Source organism: Myotis yumanensis, unplaced genomic scaffold, assembly GCF_028538775.1.
Source record: "Myotis yumanensis isolate MYYU_CA2020_CCGP unplaced genomic scaffold, mMyoYum1.0.hap1 SCAF_11, whole genome shotgun sequence".
Classification (NCBI taxonomy): Eukaryota; Metazoa; Chordata; class Mammalia; order Chiroptera; family Vespertilionidae; genus Myotis; species Myotis yumanensis.
The window spans coordinates 54290436-54303211 of record NW_027223762.1 but is presented as its reverse complement, the minus strand read 5'-3'; the positions used below and the strand labels follow the sequence as shown (position 1 = coordinate 54303211).

Sequence of the window (12776 nt, the reverse complement as noted above, 5' to 3'; positions counted from 1 at the left end):
TTACATGACCACCTCACATGACCATCACGCATGACCACCTCACATGACACCACACATGACCACCTCACATGACCACCACACATGACCACCTCATATGACACCACACATGACCACCTCACATGGCCACCTCACATGACCACCTCATATGACACCACACATGACCACCTCACATGGCCACCTCACATGACCACCTCACATGGCCACCACGCATGACCACCTCATATGACACCACACATGACCACCTCACATGGCCACCTCACATGACCACCTCAATGACCACCACACATGACCACCTCACATGACCACCACACGTGACCATCTCATATGACACCACGCATGACCATCTCACATGACCACCTTACATGACCACCTCACATGACCACCTCAATGACCACCACGCATGACCACCTCATATGACACCACACATGACCACCTCACATGACCACCTCAATGACCACCACACATGACCACCTCACATGACCACCTCAATGACCACCACGCATGACCACCTCACATGACCACCACACATGACCACCACATATGACCACCTCAATGACCACCACGCATAACCACCTCACATGACCACAACACAAGAGCATAATACAGTTCCCATTTTTCCAGTGCTTCCCAGGCACCAGCACCATCCAGGAAGCTGTGCATTTCTTTTTCATTAGTTTTTTTAAATATATATATGTTTTATTGATTTTTAGAGAAAAAGGAAGGGAGAGGGAGAGAAAGGTCAATGAAACATCAATCGGTTGCGACAATGCTCAACCAACTGAGCCACCCCTGACAGGGCTTTGTTTCTTCACAGCTGGATCAGGCAGATATTAGTGGCCCCTCTAACAGGTGAGAAAAGTCTCAGAGTGGCTCTGTGGCATGATGGAAATCACACAGCATTTAATAAACGAGAGCTAGGACTCAGTCCCAGGCGGCCTGACTCCAACACCTGACCCACTCCCCACCCAGGAGCCAGAAATAACCCAGCTGTTGCTTCATGACTCTTCGAGGAAAAACAAGTCTGTGAGTTTAGAGAAAAACTTAGGGGATGGCCTGTGTACCCTGGTAAAAAGTCTGAGTTATTGGATTGAGGGGGAAAAACACAAATAATTAAAGTTGGTTCTTTCAGGCCAAATAAACCCAACTACACAGGAGTAGAGGTGAGGCTGGAGGAGGTGGGGGGCACCAAGTGGACAGACATGATACTCAGTAGTTAGGGCAAAGGCTGGCATCTGGCATCTGGCATCTGTTTTATTGGGATATAATTGACATATAGCATTGTATTAGTTTAAGATGCACAACATAGTAATTTGATATACGTATATATTGCAAAATGATTACCACAAGTCTGGTTAATATCCATCACCTCACATACCATATTTTTCCATGTTTAAGATTCTATTTTTTTTCTAAAATCATTGGACTGAAAATCTAGGGGCATCTTATACATGGAAGTCAGCCAAGGAGGGAGCCTCGTGGGTGTGTAGCTGCCCGTATCTTGTCAAACAGGCTTCCTTCAATCACAAGCCTTATTGTTACTGATGTCAGCTGATGCCCTAATTGGAGGTGGAGGTGGAGAGTGCGCAGATGCAACAGGGACCAGAGCGTTCTGAGCCCATAAAGATGTCAAAAAATAAAAAGTTAAATACCTGTAAGCGATTGTCTTACTCTGCAAAATTCAAACTGAATGTAATGAGCTATGCGAAAGAGCATGGAAATAGAGCTGCAGAGAGACAATTTGGACCTCCTCCCACTGAGTGTATGATCAGACCGTGGAGAAAACAGGAAGAACAACTCCTTAAGATGCCAAGAAAAAAGAAGGCCTTCAGAGGAAAATCAGCAAATGGGCAAACTTGGAGCAGAGGCTTAAGACTTGGATTGTGGAGCAGCATCAGAGTGGCTTATGTGTGTCAACCAAGCTTATTCAGTGTCAGGCAAGAATGTTTGCAAGTGAAATGAACATTGTTGATTTTATAGGAAAGGCAAAATGGTGCTTCAAATTCATAAGGAGAAAAGGGTTGGCCATGAAAACACGAACAAAGTTAGCTCAGAAAATGCCACCAGTTTATGAAGATGATCTCACATACACAGACAAGATTCAGAAGACAGCAGTGATACAATAGAAGTTGAAGAAATTGATACATCTGGAACTACGGTAATAGTGATGAAGAAGAGAACAGTGATGCAACAGAGGCTGAATAAAGTGATATGCTGCATGGTATCATAGTACTGGTATGTAAACATTACCTGCAGTAATTACTAAAAAAATGTGTTCTGTTTCATGTTTAAAATATTGATTTCTTAATTTTGGGTTGGAAAAGTGGGGGGAGGGGCGTCTTATACACGGAAAAATGTGGCAGTTACAATATTTTTCTTGTGACGATAACTTTTAAGATCTACTCTCTTACCAACTTTCAAATATGCAGTCCAGTATTATTAACCATAACCACCATGCTGTACATTACATCACCAGGACCTATTTACTTTATAACCAGGTGTCTGTACCTTTCAAGCCCCTTCACCTATTTCCCTCACCACCCCCCACTGTCACCTCTGACAACCACAATCTGTGACCTGTTTCTATGAGTTCAACTTTTTTCAGATTCCACAAATAAGTGAGATCACGCAGTATTTGTCTTTCTCTGTTTGACTTGTTTCACTTAGCAAGATGTCCTCAAAGTTCATCCATGTTGTTGCAAATGGCGGGACTGCCTTATTTATGTGGCTGAATAGTGTTCCATTGTACATACGTACCACTTCTTTATCCATTCATCCATTGATGAACAGTTAGGTAAGTTTCCATATCCTTGCTAGTTTAAATAATGCTGCAATAAATATGGGGCTGCAGATATCTCTTTGAGATAGTGATTTTCTTTCCTTTGAGTATACGCCCAGAAGTGAAATTGATGAATCACATAATCATTCTTTCAATTATCTGAGGAACCAGCATACTGTTTTGCACAGTAGCTGTACCAATTTACATTCCCACAACAAAGATTCCCTTCTCTCCACATCCTCCCCAGCATTTATCTCGTGTTTTTCATGACAACCATTCTAACATTTCTGAGGTGCTATCTCGTTGGGGTTTTGATTTGCATTTCCCTGGAGATTAGTGATGTTGAGCACCTTTCCATGGACCTGTTGGTTATTTGTGTGTCTCCTTTTGGGAAATGTCTATTCAGTTCTTCTGCCCAGATTATTATTAGAATCTTTTGGTGGTTTGTTTTTTTGTTTGTTCGTTTTTTCCTATTGAGTTGTATGAGTTCTTTATAACTTTTGGATATTAACCTCTTATCCGATATATGGTTTGCCTGACTTTTTCATTAACAACCTAAATTTCACTCTTACTCAAGACCAATAAAAGAATGTTTCATTAACCTGGGAAATTCTACTACTGCTGACCCTTGAGCAATGCAGGGAATATAGGGGCGCCAATCCCACATGGAGTTGAAAATCTGAGTGCAGCTAGTACTTTCATAGTGCCTGGAACACAGCAGGTGCTCATTACATGTAATTATTCTATGAACCTTTAAATCTTTGCTTTAAACTATGAAATATGTCAGATATAAAGAAAGTACTGAAAGTTATATAATAGATACCCAGATACTCCCATATGATTTACAAATGTTAACATTTTGTCAAATTGTCTTCAGTTTTTTAATTTCATAAAAAATAAAATGCTAGTACTTACTTCACCTTCATTCCATCCTGCGCTACCACTCACCACCCAGGGAATCCCTATCCTGAAGTTTGTATATTCTACCCGTTCAGGTTTTTATACTTTTACTAGAGGCCCAGTGCATGAAATTCATGCACTCGGGGGGACGGGGGGGGTCCCTCAGCCTGGCCTGCACCCTCTCGCTTCTGGGAGCCCTTGGGGGATATCTGCAGGCCTAAGCCGGCATTCGGACATCCTTAGCACTGCCGCAGAGGCAGGAGAGGCTCCCTCCAGCCGCTGCGCTCGCCAGCCATGAGCCTGGCTTCTGGCTGAGCGGTGCTCCCTCTATGGGAGCACACTGACCACCAGGGGGCAGCTCCTGTATTGAGTGTCTGCCCCCTGGAGGTCAGTGTGCATCATAATGACCGGTCTTTCGGCCATTTGGTCTATTTGCATATTAGATTTTTATTAAATAATGAGATAGTAATAAATAATATACAGCATTATTTTGCATGTCATTTTACTTTTTTATAAGTGTTGTCAGATTTCATGTACACCTAAGTACTTTGCTTCTGTCACTGAACACCACACTTTTGAGATATATCCATTGATACCTGTGGATTTAGTCTATTCCTTGTGTTATTTAATGTATCACCATTTATGTATTCATCTATTTTTTTCTTAAAACATTCTTACCCACAGTGTTTTATGAAGTCTAATTTCTAATTACATTTTGAGAATCTGACCCAGAGAGTTTGCAATATAATATACATAAGATAGATAGGTTTATTACTATAATACACACCAGATAGATTTTACAGCTACAGAAAGAATATCAGAGCATCAACTATGAGTATTTAATGAAGGCTAATGTGCTAGGGGAAAATACATTTAACCAATATTTAACAAACAAGTATTTTACTGACGACATGAAGAATTCAGAATTATGGTCTCAAATAATGAGTTTCTTGATAGCTACCCCTTCCTTTGTATATACACCAAATTCTAATAAAAGATAAAAATGGAAGTTGTAAACTTACCGACTAGCCGAAGTCATGCATATTCCAAAGTTAATTTAAATATTTTCTATTGAGATATATGCTGCAGAATTCATGGACTGTAAACTAAGGGCCTTTCCCTTTTTTCTTACTTCAATTAATCTGTACGTCATAAAAGTTCTAAACACAATACTTTCCTATCATGTAAGTTAGCAAAATAAAACCAAGCAGCCAAGAAACTTCATTCCATATCCTTGCTATATGTAGTAATAAATAAATGAAATTAATCATCACTCATTCTCATGATGTCTTTCAACTGGCAGCCTCTAGACAAGGCAAGACTAGACCAGGAGTGGGGAATGTCCCACCCACAGGCCGGATAAGGCCTGAGAAATCATTTGGTCTGGCCCTGCCAAGGCGTTGGGTGAGTTAATTAAATGTTTGATCAAATGCACCAGGCTAATTTTTAAGTTGATAATTTTGTATGGCCCTCGATTGATGTTATAAATATCCAAATGGCCCTTGGCAGAAAAAAGGTTCCCAACCCTGAACTAGACAAATTGATACACCTTTTCATTCTCAGGGAATGAAAAATATATGTTGATTCTTCTCTAAGAAAATATATGTTAATAAACATATTCTAAGGGAATATATGTTGATAAAGAGTATATGCTATTCTTTAAAATATTTTTTTATTGATTTCAGAGAGGAAGGGAGAGGGAGAAAGAGATAGAAACATCAATGATGAGAGAGAATCATTGATGGGCTGCCTCCTGCATGCCCCCCACTGGGGACCGAGCCTGCAACCTGGGCATGTGCCCTTGACCGGAATCGAACCCAGGATTCTTCAGTCTGCAAGCTGACACTCTATCCACTGAGCCAAGCCAGCTAGGGCTATGCTAATTTTTTAAATATGTTTTATTGATTTGAGAGGGAGAACGGAAGAGAGAGAAAGAGAGAGAGAGAGAGAGAGAGAGAGAGAGAGAGAGAGATGTGAGAGAAGCATCAATCAGTTGCCTCCAGTACACACTCCAACCAGGGACCAAACACACAACCCAGGCATGTGTCCTGATCGGAAATAAAACCTTGACCTTTCAGTGCAGGGGATGACAATCAACTGAGCCAGGACTATGCTAATTTTTAATATAAGGCACATTTTTAAATACAATAAGCCTATGCTTATTATACCCAAAAAACTAAGTTTGTGTTCGACACATTCATGACTAATTTTTTTGAGATTCACCCATTTATTACCCTTTTCCTAGCCCAAAGCATGCACAGAGGTGTTCTTATTCTCCACTTCACAAAACGGCTAAGTGGCTGGTCCAAGGTCACAGCGATGAAGTCAAGATTTTAACTCAATCTGCCTGACAACAAGCTTTACTCTAATTCTTTATGAACATAAAGAATTTACTCCCTTTTTTTAGATGCAGGGAATGAACAGAAAGCCACTGACTGGACTCTGGTGCCAGCTCTCACAGTAACTATGCTCCTCTTCCCCTCCTGGAACCTCAATTTCTCTATTTGTAAAAGGGGAAGATTCAACTGAATGATCTCTAAATTTGCCCCGGCCCAATCATGCTCTGAGCTTTTGCTTATCAAAGAAGGATTCTTAACCAGATACCTTAGACAAAAGCAGGTTTGGTCCAACTGTGCACTCATGCTCCCCCTCATTAAAAACTTCCATGTAACTGGCTTTACATTTCAAATAATGCTAAAAGGCATGTAATTACAAAAAGAGTCCCTCGCTCTGTACACTCTCTTCTATCCCTAAAAGGAAATCTGGTGACCAAAGCTGATGCTTTCCAACCCATTAGTTTTACTTCCTGAAATCCATCTGTTTTTCTGTATCATAAATGTATATTGTTATTTCTTGATTTATAACTATTAGACATTATCTGTTGATTTTCTGTTATGGGAAGTGAGGATTTCTTTTGCACATGTATACAACCTTTTCCTTTTCTCATTCTCTTAATATAATCATCTCCAATTTTTAGTTGTGTCCATGCGATGTTTTCATTGTTATTGCTTTGTACACACTGTTCACTGTTAAGTGTGCTGTACATTTTTTTAAACATCAAGACTTTCCCTACCCCCTCTTGTATTGGATACTACTTATTTCTTTTTCTATTTTACTCTCTTGTTTGGTGCGGCAAATCTTCTAGTAGTTTCCTGACGTGAATTTTTCTGAAACCTTGAGCTTTTATTACTTTCACATGTGATTGATGTATTGATTAGGTATAGAATTTTAGACTGAAATTTTTCCTTTCTAATTTTAAAGCCTTCACCTCACTTTCTTCCACGTTGCTATTGAGAAGTATGATGGCATTCTGATTGCAAATTTTTGTCTATGGCCTTTTCCTCACTCGTGCTTGATATTATTAGTCTTGTTCATTTTTTCATTCTCTGGAAACTGTTAGAACCTACTTTTCACCCTTGGTGTTCTGAAATTTCACAACAGTGTGCCTTGGTATAGATCATTTTTCAATTGAGCTTTTCAATTGAAAGAAAGACATTATTTTTTGACACATTTTCTTCTATTAGTTTTTTTTATATATTTTCCTCCCCACCATTTTATCTGTTTTCTCTTTCTGTTCCTCCTCTTACTGAAGTTTTGGATTTCATGGACTGAATCTCTAATTTTTGTTGTTGTTAATCCTCACCTGAAGATATTTCTTTCATTGATTTTTAGAGAGAGTGGAAGGGAGAGGGAGAGACACAAAGAGAGAAACATCGATGTGAGAGAGACACATCCATTGGTTGCCTCCTGCACGAGGCCCCGACCAGGGCCGGGGATGGAACCTGCAACCGAGCTACATGCCCTTGCCCAGAATGGAACCCGGGACCCTTCAGTCGGTGGGGTGATACTCTATCCGCTAAGCCAAACCGGCTAGGGCATGGATCTCTAATTTTTTTTAAAAAATAACTTTTTTCTAGTTCCTATTGCTTTGTCTTTTTTTTGTTTGTTTTTCTTCTATTTTTTTCAGGTAATGTTCTACATTTCATTTTTAGGTTTCTACTTTTTTATTTTGATCCACCCATCTATTATTAACTATTGAAGTTTTTTTCCAATTTTTGTTATTACAAATTTGCAGTTTCTGTTCTCTGCATCTCCGTGAGCATTCCCATACTTCAAACTTCCTCTGAGAGACGAACCTACAAGTGAAAGCGCTGGGGTTGGGAGTCTGCAGAAATTGAGCATATTCATTTTCTTTCTTTCTTTCTTTTTTTCTTTCTTTTTTTTTTTTTTTTAATACATTTTATTGATTTTTTACAGAGAGGAAGGGAGAGAGATAGAGAGTCAGAAACATCGATGACAGAGAAACATCGACCAGCTGCCTCCTGCACATCTCCCACTGTAGATGTGCCTGCAACCCAGGTACATGCCCTTGACCGGAATCGAACCTGGGACCTTTCAGTCCGCAGGCCGACGCTCTATCCACTGAGCCAAACCGGTCTCGGCATCTTTCTTTCTTTCTTTTTAACATCTTCGTTTTCACTAGATATTGCCACACTGTCTCCAACGTGGTCACACCCATTTACATTGCCATCAACAGCACAGAAAAGTTCCTTGGCCATTTCCTCACTCGTGCTTGATATTATTAGTCTTGTTCATTTTGGCTCCTCTGGGTCTGAAGTGTAGCTGTTGTTTTCTTTTTCATTTTCCTTATTTAAATAACGTGTAGTGTCCTATTATATGGATATTGGCTTGTTCATGTACTTTGCTCCTTTTTAATTGTTTATTTGTTTTTATCTTATTAGTTTATAATAGTCTTATATATTATAGGTAACGATCTTTTGTTGTTTCTATGCATTGCAAATATCTTTTCCTAATTTGAGATTTGTTCTTTAACTTTGTTCTTACTGGGTTTTGTCCCACATTCCTTTTTTTTTTTTTTTAAATATGTTTGCCCTGATTGGTGTGGCTCAGTTGGTTGAGCGTAGTCCCGTGCACTGGTTCGATTCCCGGTCAGGATACATACCCAGGTTGCAGGTTCAGTTCCCATAGGTTGTGTGCTAGACAACTGATCGATGTTTCTCTCTCACACTGATGTTTCTCTCTCTCTCTCCTTCTCCCTTTCTTTCTCTCTAAATCAATAAGAACATATCTAAAATTTTTAATATGGTAACATATTATCAGACCTTTGTGGTTTATATTTTCTGTTTGATCAAGAAATTCTGCTCTTATGTCATAAAGATATTTTTTCACAAAGTTTTAAGCTTTGCCTTTCACATTCAGCCTCTATCTCCCTGGAATACTCTCATGAACTGCTGAGGGAGAGGTCGAGTCTTACATTTTCCCCACATGGAAAGCCGGTGTTTACAGCATCGCAGACCAAACCCGTCCCCACTGACAGGGACAGCCACCAACATTTTCATGTTTATCTTCTGAGCCCCCCCACCCCACCCCCCCCACCCCCACCCCCTCTCTTCCAGTGTCTATTACTGTTTAAATTACTGCAATTTACAAACCATGGTATTTGCTCCCTTACCCTTCAGCAAAATTACCTTCGCTATTTTAGGTCTTTTCCTTTCATACACATTTGATAATCAGCTTGTCAAGAATACGTGGTGGGCTTTTAGAGTGCACTTCATCTGTGTGTTACCTGGGGAAACTGACAGCTTGAAGTTTGAGCCCTCCCGTCCCGTTTCCATCAGAACAAACTCACGAACATTTGGGCCAGACGGGCCTGTCTTCCAACTGAGCTGACAATATCAACCCTCCTCACAACTCCACTGGGAGAAATTTAAAAAGCGTGAGGATGTATCCTGCAGCTATAGACCCTCACACCCTTGATTCCAAACGTCAGGAACCTAACTTGTAGGTCACGAACTACTGAAGTTCACCTTGACTAACCACAGCAACAAAATCCAGAGTGATACCCAAGAGGGAGGGGGAGAACGCTCAGCCCACTTCCCCCGACGAGCTTCACTTGCTTAATTTGGGGGCATAATGACAGGAAGTGATTCTGTGTGTGCAATTTCCTCTCTCTGGGGATAATTCAAAAGAAACAGAGTTTTCTGTCTTCAAGGTCCCGAACTAAATGAGCTGGATCTCATTGTAACCCTGGGCCCAGTAAATGCGATAATCCTGGCTCTTTCTATGTGTAAATCGACACATCTGACTAGTCAACTGTGTAACCAAGATCATCTATCCTGTGACCAACAGACTGTCGCCGACTCGGTGCATGTACCGAAGCCCTCTGGTCTTGGCAGGGCCTCGAAGGGAAGGTATTTCATTAACTCCAGTCCCTGCCGCTGCCTGGAAAGCACAGCCATGCTGTGCTCTCACCAGAGCTGCTTGGCCCCGGGGCCCCTGAGAATCAGGGCAAGAAGCACAGGCCCACGCAAGTGAGCTTTCACACTTGGGCCAGATTCCCTCCCTCTCCCGGCAGGGGTCCCCCAGCCTTTCCTGCCACCACCACCCGAAATCCTAGGAGGCTCTCCCTCTGCCTGGCCAGCCCCGTCTTTGTGAACTACAGGGTGTCCACCTTGACTCAGTTTGCCCCAAGTCCCAGAGAACGAGGAAAAGGGCAGCAGTGGAATTGGCAAGAGCTTGGGAGCATCTCCGCTCCCTGCACCTCTGGCCTGGACCCCCAGGGCTGAGGTGTCCCCATTTCAGATGAGCAGTCCCAACACTGGTCAGAAAAAGGTCGCTCATGTCAGACACCTCCTTCAGAGGAAAAGCACGTTTAAGCTGCTTTTATTTTTTTAAGAGTTTAATAAACACCTGAGTGCCATATTGTCAGGGGGGAAAAGTCATCGTTTTTTGCCTTCCCAAACCCACCATGACCACATCTGAGCTTTCTCTGTGCATTTACACACAGACATGCACTTTTTATGTAAAAGAAGTATAGTGTCTGCATTACTCTGCACCTTATTTTCCACTTAACAAGTGTTAGAGTTCGTCTTATTCCAGGACATGTGAATGTATTGGCTTACTTTTAACTACTGCATAGTATTCCTTTGGGTCAATGAACCATCATTTAAATTCCCACTGCCCCATTGATGAACACTGGTTTTTCTCCCAAAATTCACTTTATAGGCAGTGTTGCATGCACATGTTTGTACCTGCCTCATTGTGTACAGATGCATATTTTGAAGCATAGAGCTACACACGATGTTGCTCAGGCAAGGACTGGAAAAATATTGATAAACAATTATTTACACTTGGAGTGCGGGTGAATTTCCCGCCAAAATATAAGATGGCTCTGTCTTTTGGTTTTGTTCCATCCACCAAAAGGGTGGATTACAAACAAATATTTGGTAATACGCAGTTACAATCGGCCCGAGCTTACACGTTTCCCGCACTCCACCGCAAATCTATATGAACCGAGTTAAAGACGGCTCCCGCGGAGTACGCGCAATTCACGCGAGCCGACTTAACTCGTTTCCCGCACTCCAAGTGTTTATATGGATGGAGCAGGAAAGAAAAAGAAACAACCCAATTACAAGTGCAACAAATAGAAAACAGCTACAAACCTGATAGAAATTAATCCAACTACATCAATATCACTTCTTTTCTAGGCTTCTATTTCTTTGTTCCTTTTTTTGTTTTTTGTTTGTTTGTTTGTTTGTTAATCCTCACCCAAGGATTTTTTCCCATTGATTTTTAAAATATATATGATTGGCTGCCTCTTGCATGCCCCACACTGGAGATCGAGCCTGCAACCCAGTCATGTGTCCTGACCCAGAATCGAACGATGACCTTCTAGTTCATAGATTAGCACTCAACCACTGAACCACACCGGCCAAGCCTGAACAATCCTTAACAGAGGATTTAATTGACATTTTAGAATATGCCATTCAACAACAGCATACACACATTCTTCCCCAACTCACATGGAACAGTTACCAAAACAGATTACATTCTGGGCCATAACACACACCTTAACAACTTTAAGAGAATATAAATCACACAAAGCGTTCTTACACCAAGTGGAATTGAGCTAGAAATCAATAACAGAAAAATATCAGGGGAAACCCCATATTTGGAGATTAAACAACATATTTCTAAATAATACATGGGTCAAAAAAATACATCTCAAGAAGAATTCTAAAATGTTTTGAACTAAATGAAAAGGAACACACAACTTACCAAAATTTGTAAGATGCAACAGAAGCAGTGCTCAGAGGAAAATTTATAGTATTAAATGCGTATGTTGAAAAGGATGGATGATATAAAATCAACAAGCTAAGCTTCCACCTTAGGAAATAAGAGAAAGAAGAGCAGCTCGAGCCTCAAGCAAGCAGGAAAATGAAGAAGAAATAAAAATTAGAACAGAAACCAATGAAATTGAAAACAGGGAAACAAGAGAGAGAATCAATGAAACTAAAAGCTGGTTCTTAGGAAATAGCAATACAATTGATAAATTTCTAGCCACAGTAACCAAGACAAAAGGAGAGAAGGCACAAAGTACTCATATCAGAAATGAAAGAAGGGCCACCGCCACTGGTCGCATGAACACTGAAAGGAAACTGTAAGTGAATGGGCCGCGTGTGTGTGAAAAGGAGGGGCATTTCTCCTCTCTCTTAGTCCCAAAAATAGCAAAGACTTCAGCATCCCACACCGTATCCTCTCCTCCTTCCCACCACACTCCCTTTATCTGACAAAACAATCATGTGATCTCACTGGGCATCACTTTCCCCCATACTTCAACCCCATCACCCTAAATTCTCCGCACTCTAAACCTGGAGTTAAGGAAGCCCCAATTTTATAAGCTTTAGACCCCACCAGCCCCTTCTTTCTTTGGAGGTCACACCGAAAGGTTTGCTCAGGTCCAGGGGCAGCAGAGAGAAATGCAGTCAGGGTGAATTTCAAGTACCTAGTTCAGTGATGGAAAACCTATGACACGCATGTCAGAGGTGACACGCGAACTCATTTTTTTGGTTGATTTTTCTTTGTTAAATGGCATTTAAATATATAAAATAAATATAAAAATATAAGTCTTTGTTTTACTCTGGTTGCAAATATCAAAGAATTTCTATATGTGACACGGCACCAGAGTTAAGTTAGGGTTTTTCAAAATGTTGACACTAATTTTTTTCTTTTTTAAGAATGTGTTTTATGGTAGAATAAACATAAACAAAATTCCTAGAATGTAAGAACTAGAGGAGAT

General features: G+C 40.8%; 1 protein-coding gene across 1 annotated transcript; it reads right to left on the bottom strand.

Annotated features, from left to right (window-relative positions):
- Positions 1-4836: 4836 nt before the first annotated feature.
- On the bottom strand, positions 4837-12119 carry KANTR (KANTR integral membrane protein). The gene is given in 2 exon segments (XM_070428319.1): positions 4837-4883; positions 11912-12119. Coding segments are annotated over 2 exon segments (255 nt in total).
- Positions 12120-12776: the final 657 nt, after the last annotated feature.